Source organism: Trichomonas vaginalis, chromosome I (assembly GCF_026262505.1).
Source record: "Trichomonas vaginalis G3 chromosome I, whole genome shotgun sequence".
Taxonomy (NCBI): domain Eukaryota; phylum Parabasalia; order Trichomonadida; family Trichomonadidae; genus Trichomonas; species Trichomonas vaginalis.
The window spans coordinates 17,432,004-17,456,564 of NC_067203.1; the positions used below are offsets into that span (position 1 = coordinate 17,432,004).

Sequence of the window (24,561 nt, forward strand, 5' to 3'; positions counted from 1 at the left end):
ATAGGCTTCCACCCTTTGTTCATGTTCCTGCTTCTTCCCTTAGCTCTTTTGTTCAGTAGTTCTACATCTTTATACACAGCTCCTGTCTCAGTGAATTCAACAATATTTTCATTCGTTAGCTTTACATTCAAACCCTTGTCGAGTATATTGTTCATTTCATACATATAAAAGGTTTTTATTCTATATGAAATGAGAAGCAAATCCATCTTAGCTGGTGCCGTTAATGTTCCAATTGAACCAACATCAAATGTTGACTCACGAACGACAAACAATATTGTCATAAAGAACTATAGTTCAGAGTGTTTGAAAGAAAAAGAACCAGACTTAAGTCGTGAATTTAAACACAGCTTCAAACGCTAACGCTACATCAGATGTTAAGTTAGAGTATCCACCACTGGACCAAATTCTTTCAAGAGAAGCCAACGACAACCCTTACACAAATGTTCAAACAAATCCTTCAGATAACGTAGACCATTACCTTCTTCAGTTATACCAAACAATTTTACTCAAAGACGATAAGAAGCTTTTGAAATCTTATAAGTAAGAACCAAATAATTCTAACAAAGGAGGACCTTGAAAATGTTATATCACGAATAACAGGAAAGCAATGTGTCATTGACTATCTCGACCCTGAAATCGAATGCTGTGGTCAAACAATATTCATGAAAATAGGTAACATCCGCATCATTGAAACACCAGGAACTACAGGAGTTGAGTTTAAGTATAAATATTCGAACGAGTATACAAAACTTTCAACAGAATATAAGCTTTGTTTGAAATATGTTTTAGTAAATTAAAGCAACTTTGTATCTATCCAAAACTTCTTCAACAGTATCGAACTCATCTTCATAATGCAAACCTAATCTTATTGACTTGGTGCAGTTTTCACTAACACAATATTTTTCTGTTCTCTTGACTGACATAACTAACTCATTTGTTTCATCAAACAGCAACAACCAAAGTTCATGACCTAATACATAACATTCATACTTTATATTTTTAGCTCTGAGTTCTCTTGTAAGCTGTTGCATTTAATATTTTCTAAAAAGTCAACTTCAACAGTCATTCGCACTGGTGCCTTCAGTTCTACAGGCTCTCCTTGAAAGTCAACAAGTCTGAATTGCATGTCTTTCAAATTATGAGGACTAATGCGAACCCATTTACCTAAATGAGTTGCTATGACAGGAACGTTTGGAATGAACATTGAATTGACTCATAACAGAAGGATTTATATTCTACTGAACCTTTACTATTAACTCCTGAAATACCTGTGACATTAGCTATTTTTGACTCAATGTACAAACAATTACCATAACATACGTATGGAACAGATTTCATCTCAATCGTTTTGTCAACACTTTTCAAAGGAAATGTCATATGGTATGCTCCCAAAAGAAGTTGTACTCTATGACTCATTCTTGGTATCTTAAACTCCTTCGCATAACTGAACTTCAAAACTCCTGCAATAAGTTTAACATTCATTAAGTTTTCTTCGTTATCCTTGTTTATTGTAGTATTTATGAGAGCATTTAACACTCCAGCTAATGTTTCCATCTTATATTCTACATTATTGTGAAATCTTATTTCGTGCTTCTTTCCATCTATTTCAAGCTCCATGAAATCTGTTTCATCTGTTATAACGAATGAAGCGATAGTATTGAAGTCAACCATTCTGAATGCAAGCGCTCATTCTGTAGACCTAAGTTTGTTTGTAGCTTTACTGTCCCGTATTCGTTTGGGTCTGTACTTTGCAAATAGAACAACATTTTATTCTCATTAAAATATGAGTATAGCTGCATATGCGTATGAAGCTGACAGAGCTAAACGTTTATATTTTGGTCAATACTCTCTCACACTTACTGACAAATATATTGTTATCAGTGATGGAAATACCGAGAAATACATAACATGGAAGGACTATGAAAAGTTTGACCCTATTTTAACTCCATGTACTATGCCATTCATTGTAAATGGTGAAGTTGTCATGAAGAACGACACAACAGTATATAAGTCTGTTCATGAAGCGTTAGAATATATGTTGAATTATAATCCCGAAAGATTTGACCCAAGCACTACACCATGTGCAATGCCTTTTATTAAGGACGGTGAAATCGTAAGAGTTCCGGATTCAACGGTTTACACAGCTGTTCAAAACAGTTTACAAAACATTTTAGCGAATATCTTTAATTCAGAAACTACAGAAATAAAATTACCATATATAACAGATGCTAAAGAAATTAAATCAAAAACGACAACATTATTTACGTCACTTAATGATTTAATGACTTATATCATTAATATCCTTCTGCACCAACTACAGCATTTGATCCAAACTCGACGGTTTGCAGTGTACCTTTCATAAATGACAGTTCATTAATTACTTTAAGGGATTCGACAGTAAATGAATCATTAAAGGCGTCATTAATGAAAATCATTGATTTTAATTCATTCACGAATACATATAATTCATTCATTAATGTTTCATATGCTTCTAAAGAAGGTGAGCCAAAAACTATCGATAAAGCGGTGTATGAAATAAAAGCATCAACGACGAAATTGAATTCGTTAACTTTTGACGGTGATAGTTTCGTTAATGACATAACATCGGGGAAAACAATTTTAACGAAAGAATACTTAAAATCTCATGTTAGTGAGTTCGTTGAAATTGAAAAAGAAGGTGGAATTAAGTTCGATCCACTGAATTTCATTTTCAGCTTAGCGAATGCGGGTGTTATTTTCGCTGAATGGACAACTATACAGAGTGAAATAAATGCAATATGGACGTTTTTGGGGTCAAAAGCGGGAATGGGTGAGCTTGTAAATGCTGCAAGAACATTAGGTGAAACAGGAAATTTTGTAGATGGTTTTAAAAGACTTGTTTCAAATGTTTTAACAAACACAAAGAAATTATTTAGATATACCGTACATAACGGACGGATTTTCGAACAGATAGCAACAAACCCTCCGGTTATGGCTGCGTTGATGATGGTTAGAGATATAAAACCACGTAACGACGGGAACGAAGAACATGAACAACAGGATACTGGTCGGGTTATTCGAGACATTAAAAACGTGTATCCTGAAGTTATTGATTTATTTAGAGGAGTTAATGATTCAATTTCAAAACATTCTATAACCCTCGATGAAGAGAATAAATTAACAGATTATATATTCGTCATTATTGCAGAATTAATGAAGAGAATAAATGAAAAAGGAATTGGTGATATCATTAATGTCAGCGATGTAATGATGAAAAGAAATTTTGACTCATTATTTACAAAACCGAAAACAGAATATAGTCTTTATGACGTAATTACCGAATTAATGAAAAAGATTAATGATAATAAGAGTTCTGGCGGAAGAGTTGAATTAGAAGTGAATGATGTTAATGAGAAATTAGCCGAAAAAGCAGACAAAAATGAGCTTTTAGCTCTGAGTGATAAAGTCAAGAACCACGTTCATTATATAACTTCAGACGAACAGATTATAACGGACTACCATGGATATTTAACACGAAGTGATGAAGTGAAGACGGAAGACCCCAATGAAAGAAGATATAAATACATTCGTGCTAAAGGTTATGACATAAGCTGTACTGTACAGTATGACACGGGTAAAGCACCAGAAGCATTTAGTTATAACGATGAAATTTATGCCTCTACTTTCTCTGTTAAAGGTGTATTAGTTGAACCAAGATTTACTTTGAGAGTTAAGTCAAAAATAACGTTTGAAGATGCTATTAAAAGTAAAGCTGACAAAGTTGAACTCGAAGCAATGAACAAAGTTTTGAAATCTCATAAACACAACATCTCCGATATAAATGAACTTCAAGCTACATTAGACAGTAAAGCCGACAAGAACCATACACATAAATCCTTCACTACTGTTAGAGCAGACGACATAATATTGAACTTTGACCTTGGTTCAAGTGCACCTTTAGAGAATCCAAGCACTAGTGTAAAAGATACACTAAACTCCTTAAATAGTAAATGTATGAATATCGAAGATCATGCCAGAAACTTTGAAGCACATGAACTACCAGCAATGTTAGATAAGAAAGCAGACAAAAACCATACACATAACTCCTTCTCAACTGTTGCTATAGAAAGTATTGAAGGAACGGTTGGCGGAACTGGTGGGGAGGGCGGAGCCCCGCCGCACGCGGCTGCTTTATATTATAAACCTCCTAACTTTCCACAAGGTTTAACATCGAATGAAAACATAACAACGAAGAAAGAAATTAGCTGTAAAAATGTTTATGTCATGGACGATGAAAATAATGTTAAATTCACTGCTCAAGATTTATATGATAATAAAGCTGACAAGAACCATACACATAAATCCTTCACTACTGTTAGAGCAGACGACATAATATTGAACTTGACCTTGGTTCAAGTGCACCTTTAGAGAATCCAAGCACTAGTGTAAAAGACACGCTTAAATTTAGATAACAGTTGCAGGAATATCGAAGATCATGCCAGAAACTTTGAAGCATATGAACTACCAACAATGTTAGATAAGAAAGCAGACAAAACAGAGCTTCAAACATTAAAGACAGAAATACTTCAAACATTATATCCTGTTGGTTCTATTTATACGTCAATGAACTCAACAAATCCAGCAAGTGTTTTAGGTTTTGGTACGTGGAAGCAGATTGTAGATAAATTCTTATACTGTGCTAGATATTCAAAGCAAACAGGAGGTTCGAAGAAAATTAAAGAAGCAAACCTTCCACCACACACTCATACAGGAACTACAAACATAACAGGTAATCATTCACATTCAATAACAAAAAGAGGTTATACAAATCTTGCAGCAGGTTCGGATAGACAGGGAATGAATAGATATGATATTTCAAGTGACCCAGTAGATTCAAGCACAGGTATTTTCTGTGGAACCACAGGAAATCATTCACACACTTTCACAACAAATCCAACAGGCTCGGGTGAAGATTATATGCCACCATTTGTGACTGTATTCGCATGGTACCGTGTTCAATGAAATCTTTAACTTTACATAAATGAGCTTGAAAGAAGTATTCGAACAACATCCATGGAGGTCATTTAAGAAGTTCAATGAAGCAGCAAAAAGTTGGGGATTTACTAACAGAGCTGAAGTGAAAAAGTTCTTTGACAAAAATGTTGTACATCAAACAAAAATAAACCCTTACGACTACTTTTTACCAATTTACTCCAACACTCCTGACGCATACCAATTTGACACTCTCATTCAAAGCAGAAAAGGAGGACATAAACCATTCCTCATCTTCATTAATGTTAACACTCGCAAAGCTTTTGCGTATATAATGAGGAATAAAGGAACTCGTGAAGTGTTAAGAGTTTTACAAAAGTTTGTAGCAGAACAACCCAAGTACTTTAACATCAGACCAAGACAGTGCATACCTCAGCAACGAAATCACAGAATTTCTCATTAAGCATAACATAACTCACTACACTACTGAAGACCATAACCATAACATACTCGGCATCATAAACCGCTTCATAAGGACTCTCAGAGATTTAAATCAAGAGCGAGACTTTACCGAAGAAACAATGAAACATTTTCTCGAAGTATATAATTCCTCAACAAATTCTACAACAGGACATACACCAAATTCAATGACACAACAACAAGAAGAAAAGTATATACAAAAGAAACGAAGCCAAACACAAAATATCAGAAATTCAACACAATTTACCCTCATTCCTGGTACAAAAGTTCGTGTAGTTCTTGACGACAAACCATTGACAAAGAAACGTTTAAGGTTAAGTCGAAATTATTATATAGTAGATTCAACGCAAGGTAATGGATATCTTATAAAAGCTGCTGACGACTCTATTGCGTTTTATCCTCGTCATAAATTAGTCGAAAGTAGTAATGGCAAACTTGCTGAAACCATTGACGAAGCAAAGCGAGGAGTGGTTATTGAAATACTTGGCTATAACACAAACGATGACACTTATAAAGTAAGATATGAAGGAGGCGTTGAAGATGTTATACCATCTAAGAACTTGAGAGAGTCGAAGCCAACACATCTGGGACCATTAGAGCGGGAGTATTGGAAAGATAAAAACATGCCAGAAAGAATAAGAAAATTCTTCTAAACTTTTTCATTAGATGTAAATCAGACATGAACGAGAACAGTCATGATATCATTAAAGGTACCATTTATTTTAACATAAATGAACAAAAAATAATGTTTATGTTAGCATGTTAGATCTAACACGTTTTCTAACCACTTTTCTAACATGGTCTAAAACTCTCGAAAATCATGAATTTTTGACATTTCCTTATGAAAGAAAAATAACGCTAATTTTTTTCTAAGAAAAATTTTTATCTTGTATGTAAAGATATGATTTCAACAATAGGTTCTACAACACTTCAAACAAACAACTTCACCAAACTCTTTAGTTATGAATCCAACATCTATGTTAGTAGAGATGAAAAGCTTCATTCCTTCTTCATATACTTTTGAGACAGAAATACAAAGAATTAAGCAAGAACTTTTAACAAGTAATTTAGACTGTAGTGCGAAAGATGAAACAAATGAACAGTATCTTTATGACATGCAGGATATTATTGACCATTTACCCAAATTGCCTGAAATCCAACAACAAAAGCTCACTATTCATGAATTCGATGAAATAGAAGTGAAACCAACTGACTCAGTAGAAATAAAGAAGTTCATACGTAAAGTAAACTATGAGTTTCTAGGATATCATTGCAACCATAAAGTTATGGACAAAGATTGCGACATGGTATATAAGAACATCTCTGACATATATAAATCTGGGGAGTTTAAGACATACGACAACTTTGTTTCATTAGTTGCTGAATATGTATGGCAGATAAGAGATAAAGATAAAAGATGTAAAATATGGAATGGACAAATAAAACCAACAACTTTTGAGTTAAAGAAAACCATTGACGCCTTAGTTGTTCTAGCAGGTCAAATTTCAATGTATAACGCAAAAATGAATCCGCAATGTTCAAAATGTAAAGCAGCAATGAGGAAATATAACTACTCCGTCAAAGAGATAGAACGTATGAGAAACGACTATGCTGACTTAAAGAAAGAAGTAGAGAAACCAGCAGAAGATAAAATGGACATGTTAGCATTTCTGAACAAAAACTATCCAACAGCTGACGATTTCCTATTATCTGATGTCAAGAAGAAATATAAAGAAACCTTCGGCATAGTTAAAATTTTTGATATCCTTCGTGAAGAAATAGAAGCTACAAAACTGTTTAAAGTCATGAACCATCGCAACATATACCATGTAAAACGCTTGTAAATAGTTATGTTAGAAAAGTGGTTAGAAAACGTGTTAGATCTAACATGCTAACATAAACATTATTTTTTCTATCTTAAGGAAATTCACGAAAATTCATGAGTTTTGACATTTCCTTATGACAGAAAAATAACGCTAATTTTTTTCTAAGAAAAATTTTTATCTTGTATGTAAAGACAGTAATGTCAAACATTGAGTTTGAAACAGTTAGAAAGATTGACAATGACACCAAAGTGGTTAGAATAGGTGATTTAAACGTAAGATACTCAAAGAAATACAACAAATATTCTTTGTCAGACATTATATCTCCATCTGGAAAGAAAACAAACGACTGGGTTAGAAATGCTTCAACTCAGAAAATTTTGACAAGAAATCCTGAGCTTATGATATCAGTAGCATTTCATGGAACAAGAGCATATCTTATAGACAAAAGTCTTATACCAATAGTTTTGTTATGGTTAGACCCAGTTGTTGGATATAACTTCATAACATATGGTTCATTCGACTCAGAACGTTGCAGTGAAGGCTTACTTTATATCGTTCAGAAACCGAAGGACTTCAACACAAAAAGATATAAGATAGGAAGGACATATAATATAACTCAAAGATATGACAGTACAGTCAATAGAGTCAAGGTTGTGTTTGTTAATGATATGAGAGCTGCTGAAACAGAACTGCTTGAAGTTTTTGAGAAAATGTATGGTGCTCCCATGAAAGGTAAAGAAACGTTTGAAGTAGATGAGATAGATAAAGCTATAAAATTATTTGACGAAGTTGCTGAAAAATACATGTAAAGCGTTTATTTTTACCATTTCTTTAACACAGAAAAATAACGTTAGAATTTTTTTTATTTATTTTTTTATCTTGTATGTAAGAACAGTAATGTCAACAACAGAGAACACAACAACTGCTATCGTTCATGAAGCTATAAATGAAGAATACGAATACATACAGTATAACAAACAGTTACGTCTCATTCGTTCAGTCAAAGATGACATGTACCAAATGCAAAGTATAATGAATGCTCTTCGTTCTACAAAGCAAGCATATCATTGGTTTGAAAACCAACAGACAAAAGAACTTTTAGAAGAATTTCCTCATATGATTGCTTCCCTCGGAAAACCGAGAGAAGAGATTCCGTACGAAAATCGCAAGAATTTGGCTCCTGGTTTGAAAGGATATTATGTTCATAGACTTTTAGTAAATGCTGTAGCAATGTGGGCTTCACCTCGTTATGCTTGTTATATTTTCATGATGTTAGATGAACTATATAAAGCAGAACGTGGAGAGATGGAAAAGAAACTTCATGCAAAAGATGAAGTCATTGAATCCAAAGACAAAAGCATACAGAAAAGAATACCACGTTCAGTACCAAAAGGAAAGGAAAAGAGTTATAAGTATATGATATATACTGAAGAGTTGGAGAAAGAAGAAGATAAAGATATGGTTATGTTGCATTTAGTCAGAAGAAACAACAAGAGCTTTTATGACTTAGCTAAAATATATAAATCTGACAGAAACTGGTTCTATCGTGAAAACTTACCGATTTCAATGACACCGAATGAAGATGTGAAACAAATAGTTCAAGATACGTTACCTCAAACACACTATGACATCAAAGGTTGCACAATACTTACATTCAAAGAAGACTTAACATTACTGAAAGAAAAGATAACAGAATATTTCGACAACTTCAAAGAGGAAGAATGAAAAAAAATCTCGTCGGGTGCCACGTTAGAACCATAGTGGAGAAAACCATGATAAAAACAAAACGCTCCATGTCGATCATAATTGACGAAGTGCAAATCTTCACTTCTTCAAGTTTATTTTGTTTTTACCATTTAAGTGTTGTAAAATGTCGATATGAAGACTAACCAAAAATATATTTTTGCTTAAATAACTTCAGGGTCTATTTCTTCAACCATTTCACTTCCTTCGTCAATGTCAATAGAAGCTTCTTCAACCTTTGGTAAGAACTTTTGTATGACATCTTTGTTCGTTATTGTCTTCAGAGATGAAGGATAATATTTCACATTTGTTTCACCCTTCTTATATTCTTTCTGTTCGGAAAGATTTAAAGCAATACTGAAGAAGTCAACGTTAGAGTTCTTTATGACAGTATAATGAGTATCTTTGACATTCACGAAGAAACTCTTTTGTTTCAAAACTACTGCTAACTCTTGTGAAGTATAACGTTTGCGGTCAATGACGATAGCTAATGGTCTGACATACTGACCGAACTTAGATTCTTTCACAAACTTCTTGTTAAAGATAACATTAACATTTGAAGCATTGAACTCATTCTTGATGGCATTAGCGAGAGCATTGTATGAAAAGAACTTGCAATCTTGCATGTGTTTCATTAAAATAAAAATATTAATTATTTTGAAAAATAACTTAAAAAAATCTAATCTAATTTTTTCAAAAAAATATTTTTTTATTTCCTACTAAAGATGTATCGGAAGTTGTCTAAGTTAGAACACTCGGAAATAAAACAACTTCTTACAGAAGCTAATATAGATGTTGCAAAGCATTACGCAACAAACAAAAAAGCACTCGCTGACATCCTCAATGACTATAATGGTGCAATAAGTTATGATAGAATTCATGAGTTCATAAAGCCGCAACGCGGCGAGGACGAAGTCCATGCAAGAGCATTTCCTTTAAATGACGTTGCTATTGACTTATATCATAGACGTTCAGTACCTCATGAAGAAAGAAGAGAAATGTTTGACATAACAAATGCAAACGTTGGTGAAACACGAAAGAGAGACGACACACTGAAACAACAGAGAAGAGAGATGTTTAAAAGTGCTATAGAACAAGTTCGCAAAGCTAACGATGTCATTCGTTCCATTGACGACAAACCAAAAGAAGGTGAGAGATGGTTAAAGAAAGATGAAGAGAATAGGAAGAGAATGTAAGACAGGCAATAGACTCATTGACTTTAACATCGAAGCTTTAGATGAACCAAACAGAGACTACTTACACAAACATTTCGGTAAGGTTTTCATGAGACTCTTAGAGAAGATTAAAATAAACTCCCAACAAAGATGGATGGTATGTTATAAACTTGGTGGAAAGTATGAATGTTCTACGTTAAACCTCAATAATATTGGAACATTACTACATCAGCTCTTGAAGGAGAACTTTATATCAGAGATAGAAGCAAATGCTGCAGGTATTGTTGAAATGCACTATGACTTCTTCTTGACAAACATAAAGAATCTTACTGAAATAAAGATGTATGATTTAACAGAATATGAAGGCTTAACGATGTCAGATGTAAAGAAAGGCAAACCAAAAAAGAGACCATATAGAGATGAAAGCACACTGACAAAGACAGAAAAGATTTGAACAGACTTAACAAACAGGAGATAAACAGATATAGATGACTTCTGGAATGAAATCCTTGGTGAAAAGAAGTTTTATAAGAAGAGAAGCGGTCAGTTCTGGAAGTATCTTTGCACATTACCTATAAATCTTGAACGCTACCAAATCTTCAATGAACTGAACAAAAGAACTGCAACACTTATGACAGAAGACAATTGTTTCGTTTATGCTTGCATTCAGGCTGGAGTAAATGAAGAAACTATTGACCACATGAGAGAAGTCATTCGTGTTAGAGACTTTCCTCAAAGTAAAGTACAAGAAATTTCTGACGCAACAGGTATAGCATTTAATGTTACCATTGGTTATTTCAATGACTCAAGACATAATGAAATAAAGAGAGATATACCAAAAGAATGTGAAACTGTTCGAACTATTGACTTACTTCTTGTTGAAGACCACTACATGCTAAATGAAAGACTACCAATGACAACATATTTCATTCGCAACTATATAGAAATCTTGAAGGAGTGTGGTGGAATGAACATTGAGAAACAGATGAAGATTTATACAAAGAGAGAAGATAAATATGTAGTTCGCATGATAGAACAACACCGCTATGGGATGTTATGAAAACATTGTGGGAGTGCAAATATTTCGAACCTATTTCTTATGGAGAACTTTTCACATATACGACTGACTTATATAAACAGAACCTTGCACCATTTAAAGATTTGACATATGCTCCAAAGTATTGTGTACAACTGAAGAAGAAACAGAGTCAAAAGAAGTAAATAAAAATAAGTGCAAGTTCATTCCTGAGCACGTTTTCTTTGCTGACTTTGAGTGTAGTACCGATGGCTTTCATAAAGCTTTTAACATCTGTTATGACAGTGAAGATGGTTCAGTGAGTGAAAGCATTTGGGGTCAAAACTGTGCAACAGAATTTTTGGAGCGACTTCCTGACAAGAGTTTAATATATTTCCATAACCTCAGTTATGATATAAACTTCATCTTAAGACACATGACAGAAGTGAAAGGAACTCCCATCATTAAAGGTTCACGAACAATGCAAATAACTGGCTTATATAAAGGAAGGGCAATTATTATAAAAGACTCTTACAGTGTTATAAATAAGAAGCTTAAACTATTTCCTGCTATGTTTAACTTACAAACAGGACCGAAAGAAGTATTTCCATACAACTACTACAGCAGTTTGTTAGCAAATGACAACAGAACTGGTGTCATTTCTGAAGCTGTAAGTTTATCCGGGATGCAGATACATTCATGAAAAACATAGATTCCATCAAAGGTTGCAGAATAGATGAAAACCACTTCGACTTAGAAAAATATAGCACGTTTTATTGCAAACAAGATGTAAGAATTTTAAGAGAAGGTTTTGTAAAGTTCCGCAATGACTTATTGAAAGAGTTTGATTTAAACGTTTATGACTACGTTAGTATTTGTTCAATTGCTAACAAATTGTTTGAGAACAGAGTATACTTCCCGAATGGAAATCTTTATGACCTCTCAAATAAACCAAGAGAATTTATTTCGAGATGCATTCAAGGTGGAAGATGTATGCTGTCAGATAACATGAAACAAAAGAGCGAAAAGAAACTCATTGCTGACTTCGACGCTGTTTCATTATATCCATCAGCTATAGCAAGACTTTATACTTTAGAAGGAATTCCAAAGTATTGAAGGATGAGATGTTAAGCACAGAGTATCTCATGAGACATTTATTCGATGACGACCAAAAGGAACCCATTGGTGAAAAGTTTATGTCGGCTTCTTTGTTCTCATTAAGATAACAGAGATTGGAATACATAGACACTTTCCTTTAATAGTTTGTGACCCTGAACTAAATCCAGAACTTAACGTTCCCAGAAGTTCAAACACTTGCTGTTTAATGTATGTTGACCATATAACATTACAAGACCTCATAAAATATCAAGGTGTCAAATGTGAAGTGTTGCAAGGATACTATTACGATGGAAACAGAGATATTAGAATAAGAGATGAAGTAAAGAAGTTGTTTGAGTTAAGGTTAAAGTATAAGAAAGAAGGAAATCCTTTGCAAGAAAATATAAAGCTCATTCTGAACAGTATTTATGGCAAAACTATTCTATCTCCTATTGAGTCAAAAATAACCATAGTAGATGACAAAGATGCTATAAGATATGCATCAGAAACTACAACCATATAGTGAAGTTCGAAGGTTTGGATGGTTCAGATAAAACTATTTTCAAGCTAACGAAAAGCATTTGCAGACACTTTAACTTTGTCCACTTGGTGTTAACATTCTGTCTATGTCGAAGAGAATAATGTGTGAAGTATTCTGTACTGCTGAGGACTTAGGAATGGACATCTTTTATAGCGACACCGACAGTATGCATCTCTACAATGAAGATATCCCTCGTTTAGCTGAAGAGTTTGAGAAACGTTATGGAAGAGTTCTCATTGGTAAAAACCTTGGTCAGTTTCATAGTGACTTCGCAGAAATAACACCTGGAAAACAAAGTTTAGCATACAAGTCAATATTTTGTGGAAAGAAGACCTACATAGACTTACTCACTAACGATTTAAATGAAGTTGCATTTCACTGCAGAATGAAAGGCGTGAAGCAAGATGTTATTGCTTTAACCGCTAATGAAATGTTTCCTGACTCTGTTCAGTGTTTCTATGATGAAGATAAAGGTTTAATGGTTCCGCAAGGAAAATTTGACAAAGACTCTGAGTTCAGTTTAATGAAACTTTACAAAGCACTTCATGATGGTCAAGAGATTGGATTTGACTTATGTAAGTCTTCTAGTCCTTGCTTTACTGAAAAGTTTAACTTCTCAATAACGACTAAAACAAGCTTTATTCGTAAGTTGAAGTTCTGAGGTCATTTATTTTTGTCAGCAGTGAGACCATTCGTGATAAAAATAATGAGGTCATGAATGAGGTCATTTATTTTTGTCAGCAATGAGGTCATTCGTGATAAAAATAAAGCTAGCGTAGATTTTACAATACTGCGATGGTAGAGTTTAAGAGTTGTGCTTCAATGTAGAGACAGTCCTTATGGTCTGGAGGTAAGAACACTGGACATTTATGGTCATGAGTGGAGAACATGTCTATCCAAAACTCACGATTGAAGCCAGTTAATTTATAGTATTTAGGGTTAGGAAGTGGTGAAGTTCTTGTATGACCAATGAACTCATTTTCAACCCTTGGCTATATTAGAGAAAAGAATAGCTTGCTTTCTATCCCAAACGCCAGGTGTTACAATCTTTGAAAATTCATTTTTCCTCGGAAGCATTGCATCATAATTGAAAACATTCTTGAAATCATCACTTGGTTCAGAGATTTGAAATCTTATACGTAATGGATTTTTTTTCTTTTTAGCTACTTCATTGAATGGTGAATATATAACAAACTGACAGTCATGAGTTCCATCTTCATTTTCATTAAATTCATAATGAAAGTCTATAAGTTGTGGCTGACTACCTTCTTCTTTCAGTTGTGCAAGAAACTCACGTAAAGGCTGTAAAGTTTGTACTTCAATGTTGAACTTTTTCTCGAACATCTCATTAAATGAAATCATACATTGTTGCAATGTTGTATCGTCTTTAAAGTATTTGTATATGTGAATGTTTTGGGCGCTTAAAGACTGTTCGTCATTTTCTATCTCGACTTGAAGTATAAAGTCAACCTTTCTGAAAGCACGTGTTATATACATAGATGTTATGCCAATGTACTTCTCTTCATTTATGTTCACAATCCAGTCTGTTGGAAACTTAAACGTTACTCTGTTCCCCTTTATTTTGACGTCAGGGTTTTCACTACTGAACGCAACAGATAAAGGTATTTGTCTATACATTTAATTCGGATAAAAATAAACCATTTACTCTTTCTTTGCTTCAGCTTCTTTAGCTTTTGCTTCAGCTTCTTCTCTAGCTTTCTTCGCCAGCAAACGTGGGTTCTTTTGTCTTCCAGCAGCTAATGCAGCAAGTTGTTTTTCACTAAGTTTTCTCTTTGGTCTCTCTGGCTTTTGTTCTTGTTTTTGTTCCTTCAGTTCGGATAAAATTTGCTCGCGAATTTCTTTCTTCAATGCTTCAACATCTATGACCCCTTGGGTCTTGTCCGTAGGGCTTGTCTGAGTCATTTGACTGCAGATAAAAAACAAAATTAAAACTTTAACCGATGTAAAATGAGCTTGTCAAAATCAGAGCGAGAGTCTATTATATTAAATGACGCAAGAGGAATACAACATCCTTTCTATTACGTAAGTCAGAGTAAAGATGGTAAAATATACGTAAGAAAAAGAAAGGTTCCATTAGCGAATGCAGAGAGCGACAACATTAAGGTGCATGGCACCGAGGGTGAAGCCCATATAAAACCTTCTATTCAAACTGAAAAGTCAATAGAACCAGAAGAAAAGAAGCCAGATGTACTTTCAATAACGAACCAAGAGCTTATTGCAAAGTTCGTGAATTTCATTGAAAAACAAACCGAGTCAAAGAATCCTGACCCGCCAGTGAAAGAAGTTGAGACAAAAGAGAATGTACAGTTCATTGAAAATGTCAAGAAACAACTTCCACCACGAATGCCAAGAAGAAGAGTGAGAATAATGAAGTAAATAGATATTTTTATCTGAAGTAAATACATGCAGAACGAACAGTTAACGAATTTACTCCAGCAGAGCATATTCATCAGATTCGCTCATATTTCGATATCATAGACAATGCAGTTCAAATTGGTGACACTAATAGAAAATATTCTGACGCAAAGATTCCATCACAACCTGGAACTGCTAAAGATAACACATGGGTAACATTCAATCTCTCACCTCCTGGTGAAAATATGTTGGACCTTTACAATACATTCATTACGTATAAAATGGAAGGTCAATTTATTGTAGATAAAGAAATTGGTTCAGGTTCCAATAAAACAAACCCACCAGGATTTTGGATTGGTTTCGATGACGCTTTCTATGCAGTTGCTGGATATCAAATCCTTGCAAATGGTCGTATCGTATATTCTCAAGACAACGCAAGAGAAGAAGCATATATAACTTCAAACTCACAAACTACCGAACAAATAAAGAAAGTAGATGTTTTCTCAAAGACTCGACATGAAGATGTATGGAGTCATTCGGGAACATGCAGAACAGGACAAATTGTTAGTGGTCCAATTACAGCAGGAAAATCATTTGATTTTAAGCTTCGTTTAAGAATTCCTGTTAGAAGATTCCTTCCATTAGAAGCTATTCGATTTATTCCAGCTTTTGCAGGAAACATTCAGCTAAAGTAAAGTTCAGTAGCGACGCCTTACAATGCACATCTATATCTGTAAATGATATCATTGCTTTCAATCCAACTCTTAAAGTTGCATTTGCTTCAGATTCAAATCCACCGACAAATAAATTTGTTCCATGGAATGAACCATTCACTATGATAACGAAGGCAGTAGAAGCTAGTGGAACAGTTACTATTACAACTGTAACCCAGCAACTATTTCGAACAAAGATGGATTTTAATGAATGTTTCATTCATCCAAAGTCATTCTCTTTAGACCCTAACATTTATACAGAACTTGTAGAACATTATACAAACGAGGCTTTATGTTTTCCTGTTAAAGTTATGGATTGGATTCCTATGGACGGTTCATTCTCAAAGAATACAGATAGTTCAAGTGCAACATTTACAGCAGCTTATACGCCTATTAATGTTAAAAGTATTTGGGCACTATTTAGAAAGAAAGACAACTATTATGTTAATTTTGAGAACCCTAAGTTTAAATATCTTCAGCTTTCCATGGGAGTTTATGGAAATATGCCTGCAGAACCGAAAAATCATATGGACCTGTATTTTATGAAATGGTTGCGAACGCCTGCAATACAAACAATGATATGATAGGATTTAATGAAGATGTTATGAGGTCATTGGTGGATGATGGTAGTGTGGAACATAAATGGGATAGCTATGACAACACACATTTCTTATGTGGTTTTCCAACAGAAGTGGACTTTTGCTTCCAGCAAGGTCAAACATCTACTGCTCCAATAACATACAAATTGTCTGTTAAAGGACCTATTGAACTAGCAACTGAAAACGTACCAAAGCCACTTATTGGATTTATGAGGGATTGTTGCTTTGCCATACAAGTAAGACAGTCAGGCATACCAATAATAAGATTAGATGACTATAACTTAGCTACGGACGACAGTGAGGAATAAAGGATGAACGTTTATTTTTAAAGCTTATAAATGAGTTCTTCATCAAGCTCTCGTGAACCTTCACCATCTATGAAACAAACTTTACCAAACGATTATGGAGCACCTATTGAATATTTCTTACGAGCTGCACAATGGCAAAGAGCAGTCCCACCAAGGTTAGGTGTTCCACCAGCTCCTGTCAAAAATAGCATTTGGTCAAGTCCTTATATAAGATATGGTCTCCCACTAGGTTTGCTAGCTACAGCAGGAGCAGTAATGATGTTGAAAAGAAACAAAGCAAATGTTGTAAATAATACTGAAGTAGCTGAAGTTAAACAAACTCCAACACCTTCACAAGCAAAACCTTCAATGACTCCTGAACCTATGGAAGTACAAACTCCTGTTCAAAAGTCAACTCCTAAACCGACTCCAACATTTAAACCAGAACCTACTCCTCAAATAAATCGTAAAACTCCTGCGTTTCCTTACTGAAAAATAACGTTATTTTTATTTAATATTAAAATTTTTATTTGATTGAAATGACAAATAAAGTCACTGAAGCAATGAAACAAAAGTTTTTGGTAGAATACATTAAATCAGGAACTATTCCAGAAGGTTTTTACATTCATACTATGAAGGATGGTAGAGTTCAGTTTAGAAAGATAAAGCAATCATTAGATAAAGAAGGAATTTTGAGAAAGATTAAACTTCATGAGGACAACATTGCTGAACTTAAGAAGAAGTTAGAAGAGTTGGAGAAAGGAAGAGAGTTATAAAGCAATGAATTCAACAGGGTGAAAAAACAGGTGAAAAAAGAGGTGAGATCTCACCACTTCACCTAAATTTATTTTTGTGCTATGTTTTCATACGTGTGAGGGTGGTGATATCATTAATTTTTAAGTTTATTTTTTATTTTATTTTTAAGTTTATTTTTTATTTTACTGAAAATTTTTATTTGGATGTAAATGACAGAACAAAAGCAACTCATTCGAATTCCACAGTATAACAAACATACATTTAAACATTTATTCTTCCTTCCTGAGCATAACATGTTCTTTCAAATACATCCGAGACCAGTTGACTTTTCATTGACTGTGTATAAAGATAGAAATAGTTATATCATTAAACCATACGATGACGAAGGTAAGTTATGTAAATTGTACGTTAAAAAGTTAGAGAAAGTTTATGGCTTCAGGTATGACTACAATAGGGTTAACACTGATGATGAAGATATTGAGGAAAATTTATGAGAACATTAGTGAAGTCGTTAGTGAGAACGATAGTGAGAACGTTTATTTTTTACATTAGTGAGTTCGTTAGTGAAGTGGTTGGCGGCTTTGTAAATATTTAAGGTTAAGTTAGTGTTGGGTAAGGTGGAACGCAGTGCCGCCGTACCCAAGACTTGTATACTAACTACTCCACCTATGATAGTTCCTGCCGTTTTCGCTACTGGTGCCAAAAAGTTTGCAATGGGTTTAATAATCTTTTTATGAACCCAACCCGCAGCTTTCTTAATTCCATCCCATAATTTTTTAAAGAATCCTGCCGCCATAGTTGATTTAATATTAATTAAAAAATATATTTCATCACTTATATTCTAATTTTTATTTATTAATAAATGAAACCGATTTTAAAAATAAATGAAACAGAGGAAGAAATAAATGAAAATGTTCAACAAAAAATAAACGTTGTTAAACCAATTACTGAAATAAAAATTTTTTCATCTGTTGAAGAATTTAATGACTATTATGCTAATAATAAAAAATTATTTGAAGAATTGACAACATGTAAATTGAATAAAATGTTTAAAGTTGATGGATTCAAAATTTCAAAAATAAAAGGGGTGATTAGTTTGAAATCTATTCCCCAATCAAGAATCACCTCATTAATGAAAATAGATGATTTAACAAAAAGAATAGAAGAGATTGAAGAAAGAATGAATCAAATAATTGATTTCATAAATTCAAATAATCATTAGTTTCTTAAAGTTCTATGTTGATTCTGAGACATGAATTTTTAAAGTTTATTTTTTTCATTATGTATTTCATTATGGTAGTGAATCTTTTACTCATGAAAATAATTATTTCTAATTTCTTTTACTCTCTCATACATACTAGATTTAAAGAATTCAGAACTTTTACCATAATCTCCTAAATGTTTTCTTATCTTATTGGTTTTCCATTCATTATATGAAACTGTATAAACTTTATCTTTATCTTTGCATCTTTCATCACTTCCAATATATTTATATTTCAATTTTGATTTATTGGTTTCATATTCATTAACGTTTAATAATTCACAGTCTTCCTTTTTAAATAAATGTTTTATGTATTCAGGATTAACAATTCTATAATATTGCTTCCCTTTAAATCTTTGAATATAAACAGGAACACCATCCTCTAAAATTCGATAATCTATTTTATCTGGTTTTACTTGTTGGGTCATTTATGTAAGAATAAAAAAATAAATTATTTTAAAAATAATGTGTTAAAAAAATGATACAAAATCGCTCGATATTGTATGAATTCTTACGTTTACAAAAAAAGTCACACAACCCATCCTATCCTACTACTCTTTATTAAGTATAAGATAACATAAATTAAAAGTTGTAATTATAAAATCTGTTTAAAATATTGTTATCTCTATTATTTACTTTCTTAATAAAATAAGAATTACTTCTTCATCGGTTGAATTTAGTTTTGAAAATTCCAAAAAAATTATTAATGTCAAAGTTTTAGAATCACTAATGTTAGATTTCTCATCATTTTCAGAATTTTCAAATTTTTTTGGAAAAACTAACCAAGCACAATATCATACAGAATGATTGTCCCGAGGTTGTGTTCATCATTTTCAAGCTTATTTCCTGATTATTATATCAGTTTCCTAATTCTTAGTGAAAAATGGCGTTTTTTAATATGAATTATAGCACATATTATCAAATGTTACAAACTCTGTTTGTGAAACAGGTTCAAAACATCAACAAACAATTTTCTTCTTTAATAATATCGATTTACAAGTTAAATATCTTTCAACTATCCAAATATTATAAATATTCCTAAGGTTAGACAGATTTTATTTTACTCAATTCTATTTATTCCCACTTTATTTCTATTATATTTTGAGATTTTTACCAATTTATACGTATATAGAATAAATTCTAAATAATTATATAGTAGTACAAGAATTATGATCGAAGATCTTTTCTAATTTTCAAGATTGAGATTTTTCATTTGAAAGACTATTTAAATAAAGCGATTGATGTCTTTTCATTACTTTCTTTTGCGGAATTAGAATAACTTGAGAGATTAAATAATAACAAACATGTTTATTTATACAAAATAACATAATTAGTTAGAAACTATCTGAAGAGTATTCATGAGATTCTTTTATGTTAATACTACTCAGGTATTCATCATCATCGTCATCACTAAGAGATAAAATGAGTGGAACATGACTTGTAGTTAATGTATTTCCAAATACTGAATCAGCAGCTTTACGGTTGCCAGGAAACTTGTCTGCGATAAATGTTCTTCTGTCTGTTTCAAGTTTTTCTTTGATTTTATTTTCAAAATCCGAGAATCGTTTTTCAAATACTTCTTTTTGTTGCTTTTGTCTCTGTTCAAGCGTATGACCCATTGATTCAACAATTTTATTGATATCAACAGTAGGTTTTGAAATCGGATTTGTTTTTTCAATCTTTTTACTAGTAGTAGATGTGTTGTGTCTCCTTAGCTTGTGAAGTTCAAGATATTCCTTTGATTTGAATTGTTTGAAGCAATAAGGGCATTGATAAATTACCGTTACATCTGGTGTTTTTGTAGGCTTTACACGAGAATGAATAAGTTGATCTTTGGCACTATATAACTGTTCTTTTTGTACTTGCACTATTTCTCTAAGTTGATTGTTCTCTTTGGTGAGCTCTTTGACAGCTATTTGAAGCAATTGGAAGTATTTAAATACTAAATTTGCTTCTACAAAGTTAGGATCTACAAATAATGAATCAGATTTTAAAAAATCTTTGATGATAGCTTTTAAATCAGATCGATCTCTAGTATTCCTAAGCTCTTCTACATCTAAATCCTTAATGAAACCCCAATCAACAACTTTTATATTAAGAAGACCAGTTTTTGATTTGGGTACATTATCAAAGTAACTCATTTGAAAGATAATGCAAAAAAGATTTCAAAATCGTCAAAAAGTTTTAAATAAATGAATCAAACAATATTAATTAATATCACAAACTGATGAAAAATTGAGATGAACATTTTATACTGTTAATATCAATCAAGTAATTTTCCTTATAGAGCTGTAAAATACCTGTCATATAAAGGGGGATGAATTTCAATCTTTTAATTCCATGAATCTTCTATAACAAGTACCAATAGATAGTTTATCTATAGTTTAGTAATAGTGTGTATAAATTCATTAAAAGTTGTCATTTCATAGACATAAACCCATTATATTTCTGAATATGATTGTTGGTTTAATGATTTTCGTCCATTCTAGGATACACATATATTTCTCATCTTATAGATTAGGAAAAGTTAATATTTTTATTCATAATTAGAAAGATAGAAAATATAAGTGAACAGGAATTAAAATTAGATCTTTTGTTGTTGATCATTGAGTAAAGGTGACTCTTTTGTAGGTTCTTTGGCCGGTTTTGCCTCGTTTTCGTCGACTTCTTCAATAATTTCACGAATTCCTTCGTTTTCATCCCAATCGCTACCAGAAATGAATTCAGTCTGAACAGTTGCATCAACAGGCTGCTTCAGCTTCTTCCTGTAAATTAAATAAACAATTACAAGTAATACGATGAATCCAACATAGATATATGTAGAATATGCAACAGAGTATGTTATAGAGTGCCATGTTGTGTTGTATCCGTCGTTTCGAATCTCATATCCCAAACATGAGTTTGAATCAAGTCCGAACGTTGGAATTTGATCAAAAGAAGCAGATATAACATCTACATAATCATCTAACTTGATAGATCCATCAGAATAAATATTATTGAAATTTATTTTTCCAGAAACAGCAGATGGAGTTGTAACATTGACAAAATAAATATCAGATGCAGTTCCTTCTCCTAAAAGAAGGCTTTCGTTGCATGAAATATTGATGAAAGACACATTAAACAATTCAATTGATTGTGATTGAATAAAACCAGTAGAAGAGACGTTATTAAAGACAGAATTAGATATATAAGATGATCCTGTATTCTTAATGAAGCCAAAACCAGAAGAAATCAATCCTGTGAGATTAATATTTGAAAATCTAGCATTCTGGGTATTTATATCAAGTAAAGTATCAGAAGTTAAACTTAAAGCGTTCTCTGTTGTTATCATTGATGAGTTAAATTCAAGATTTGTCGAATTAAGTTGTAAAATTATTCCCTGACCAGTTTGTGAGTAACATTCTCTAAAGCATGTTTGTGATAACAAGAAATCCGAGCAGTTTGCATATATTGTTCCTCTTGGGCCTTCGCTGTTGCACAATAAAAATGTAGAATACTTTATATTCAACGAAGAGTTGGCATTTAATGGTAAATAAACGATCGCAGATGGATTTGGTTTTGATGATTGAAGCTTAACAAATAAACAATCCGTAATATCAAGTGTATCCTGTGTTGAATTAATAAAATTGGGGCCTCTCAATCCGTCATACTGTGTAGCTGATACATCTAATGGCGTTTTTAAGAATAAACTAAACTTAGTTGATTCATAAAAAGAATTTTGAATGTATCCTTTTGCAAAAGAAGAAAAGAATCGATCAAAACTTGAACTTTTGACTTTTAGGTACTTCATGGAACTGGAAATGAATGGCGAATCATTGACATAGTTCTTCAATCGAAGACTAATCAGAGTTCTGTTGATCATTGAAATTTTGAAATAACGATATCTAAAATTTTTAATTCTGAGTTAATTCCGCTTGTCAAGAAAAAATATGAGCGAACTCGGTTTATTGTAAAATCAGAAAATAATGAGATCAAAATAAAATAAGGCATTTCAATTTGAATGAGATAAATTTTCACAATTTGTCAGAAAAAGATCCCCTCTGTTAAATTTTCTTAATTTTTTGATAAATTATTATTTGAAACAATAAGAAGATTAACTTTTGCTTTATTGGTGGATTTTTGGATGCATACTACACGCCCGTAATCTTCATCAATATCTTGTTTCTGATTTTTTAAATGGTTGAGATCCATGAAGTCATCGAAAGCGACCATCCTGAAATTTGCAATGATCATGTCTCTATGAAGATCGAAAATATTCAGGAAATTACTCAGAAATTGGAAAATATCGCTTATAGATTAACAAAACCTCAGTGGGTTGATACAGCATTAAATGATCTAATCTCAATAACTTATAATTGCAGCCACGAAACAATGATGATTTTATTCCAATCTCAAGCATTTTCTCGATTTGTTGATTTAATTTCTTCAGATTGTTCAGTAAAAGGACTTAAAGTTCTTGTAAACCTCACAAAGGATAATGATATAACCATGGGGCTCATTAAAATAGGCATAATCAACTTGATTTTTCAGGCAATTTTATCTCAATTCGATGAATTTATCGATTTATCGCTTAAAATCCTCACAAATGTAGTAAGTTCTACAAGGATAGCTCAAATATCTGTCTTATGCGTAGGAATTTTGACTACAGCAGAAAAATTTTACAATCAAAATCCATTGATTCGATTTCTGACAAAATTTGGACAATTAATCTATTTCCTATTCACAAAACTTAAAGAAAAAACAAATAACGAAGAACAAATAGATGAAGAAAATTTGAAAATAATATTTAACTCAATTCCTGATATTGACTGCGCGACTGCATTGTATACCTATCAGAATGGCGTTGATATCTTTTTTACAGATCATATTCTTCCAATTTTGTCAAAATTTTGGGAATCAAATTATAATGAAATTATTTATTTCTCTTTGAAGACGATAAACCTTTTTTTGGACACTGAGGAATTCTGTTCTGCTTTTATTTTTAACACAAACTTCTTACCAAATTCAATTTCGTTATTACAGCGTGAAGATCTAAAATTAACACAAATTGTTACTCATTTACTCAATCAAATCTTGTACAAACTCGAAGGCAACGTTTATCCTTATTATAAAGAATATAATATTTTCGAAATCACAATACAACTGTTAGAAATAACAGAAGACAAAAATATCTGTATTCAATGCTGTAATATTATATCAAATATGATTGTTTATGATCTAGAACTCGTTGAAAGATTAAATGAAAATCAATTTTTGGATAATTTTGTTAGAAATGCAATTCATTCATCAAAAAAGGTATCAACAGGCGCCGTATGGCTTGTTTCTAACTTAACAGATCAATATCCTGATCTTACAGTTCATTTTTTCGCTGATCAAGATTTTATTGAAATTTGTAACACAATTTTACAAGGTGATCCAAACACAGATTCTCTGGTCATATTAAAAGCTATTACAAAACTGTTTAGTACATCTTTTTTGAAAGATGAAAACTCAAAATCAAAATTTCTTGAATTAATTGATGTTTCAACAATTGAAGATCTTACTGAGATTGGATTACAGATAGGAGAGTATGCTAAGCAATGTCTTTCATTCATTAAAGGTGATGATGATGAATAATTTTTAATTTTCTTTTTTTTTCTTTTGTTTAAATAAATATACTATTTTATGACATGTATTACTTTTGATAGAAACATTTATAATATTATTGATCTGAAAAAGTT

General features: G+C 32.4%; 9 protein-coding genes and 6 pseudogenes across 15 annotated transcripts, besides 1 other annotated feature; 10 read left to right on the top strand and 5 right to left on the bottom strand.

Annotated features, from left to right (window-relative positions):
- Nucleotides 1-18,191: part of a mobile genetic element that runs on past the window's edge.
- On the bottom strand, nt 992-1,204 carry TVAGG3_1001990 (uncharacterized protein; the record flags this gene model as incomplete). Its single annotated transcript, XM_051254320.1, has 1 exon — nt 992-1,204. The coding sequence occupies one exon, from the start codon at nt 1,202-1,204 to the stop codon at nt 992-994; it is 213 nt and encodes a 70-aa protein (XP_051079894.1).
- TVAGG3_1002000 lies at nt 1,784-2,602 on the top strand (annotated as a pseudogene). Its single transcript has one exon. A coding segment is annotated over exon 1 (819 nt).
- On the top strand, nt 2,806-4,011 carry TVAGG3_1002010 (keratin-associated protein family; the record flags this gene model as incomplete). The annotated part of the gene is made up of 1 exon (XM_051254321.1): nt 2,806-4,011. A coding segment is annotated over one exon (1,206 nt), but the record flags the coding sequence as incomplete, so codon positions are not given.
- On the top strand, nt 5,021-6,055 carry TVAGG3_1002020 (annotated as a pseudogene). Its single transcript has one exon. A coding segment is annotated over exon 1 (1,035 nt).
- TVAGG3_1002030 lies at nt 10,019-11,398 on the top strand (annotated as a pseudogene). Its single transcript has one exon. A coding segment is annotated over exon 1 (1,380 nt).
- TVAGG3_1002040 lies at nt 11,647-12,326 on the top strand (annotated as a pseudogene). Its single transcript has one exon. A coding segment is annotated over exon 1 (680 nt).
- TVAGG3_1002050 (organellar and viral DNA polymerase type B) lies at nt 12,935-13,510 on the top strand (the record flags this gene model as incomplete). The annotated part of the gene is made up of 1 exon (XM_051254322.1): nt 12,935-13,510. One exon carries the CDS (start codon nt 12,935-12,937, stop codon nt 13,508-13,510), a length of 576 nt encoding a protein of 191 aa, XP_051079896.1.
- On the bottom strand, nt 13,753-14,346 carry TVAGG3_1002060 (annotated as a pseudogene). Its single transcript has one exon. A coding segment is annotated over exon 1 (594 nt).
- Nucleotides 14,512-14,772, bottom strand: TVAGG3_1002070 (uncharacterized protein; the record flags this gene model as incomplete). Its single annotated transcript, XM_051254323.1, has 1 exon — nt 14,512-14,772. One exon carries the CDS (start codon nt 14,770-14,772, stop codon nt 14,512-14,514), a length of 261 nt encoding a protein of 86 aa, XP_051079897.1.
- On the top strand, nt 14,905-15,246 carry TVAGG3_1002080 (uncharacterized protein; the record flags this gene model as incomplete). Its single annotated transcript, XM_051254324.1, has 1 exon — nt 14,905-15,246. A coding segment is annotated over one exon (342 nt), but the record flags the coding sequence as incomplete, so codon positions are not given.
- Nucleotides 16,442-16,845, top strand: TVAGG3_1002090 (annotated as a pseudogene). The gene has a single exon. A coding segment is annotated over exon 1 (404 nt).
- Nucleotides 16,876-17,316, top strand: TVAGG3_1002100 (repellent protein 1 family; the record flags this gene model as incomplete). The annotated part of the gene is made up of 1 exon (XM_001579828.2): nt 16,876-17,316. One exon carries the CDS (start codon nt 16,876-16,878, stop codon nt 17,314-17,316), a length of 441 nt encoding a protein of 146 aa, XP_001579878.2.
- A 1,984-nt stretch (nt 18,192-20,175) lies between the features above and the next one.
- TVAGG3_1002110 (zinc finger, C2H2-type family protein) lies at nt 20,176-20,982 on the bottom strand (the record flags this gene model as incomplete). Its single annotated transcript, XM_001313218.1, has 1 exon — nt 20,176-20,982. One exon carries the CDS (start codon nt 20,980-20,982, stop codon nt 20,176-20,178), a length of 807 nt encoding a protein of 268 aa, XP_001313219.1.
- A 378-nt stretch (nt 20,983-21,360) lies between these two features.
- On the bottom strand, nt 21,361-22,703 carry TVAGG3_1002120 (uncharacterized protein; the record flags this gene model as incomplete). Its single annotated transcript, XM_001313219.2, has 1 exon — nt 21,426-22,703. One exon carries the CDS (start codon nt 22,701-22,703, stop codon nt 21,426-21,428), a length of 1,278 nt encoding a protein of 425 aa, XP_001313220.1.
- A 237-nt stretch (nt 22,704-22,940) lies between these two features.
- TVAGG3_1002130 (armadillo (ARM) repeat-containing protein family) lies at nt 22,941-24,495 on the top strand (the record flags this gene model as incomplete). The annotated part of the gene is made up of 1 exon (XM_001313220.1): nt 23,018-24,457. One exon carries the CDS (start codon nt 23,018-23,020, stop codon nt 24,455-24,457), a length of 1,440 nt encoding a protein of 479 aa, XP_001313221.1.
- Between the last annotated feature and the right edge of the window lie 66 nt (nt 24,496-24,561).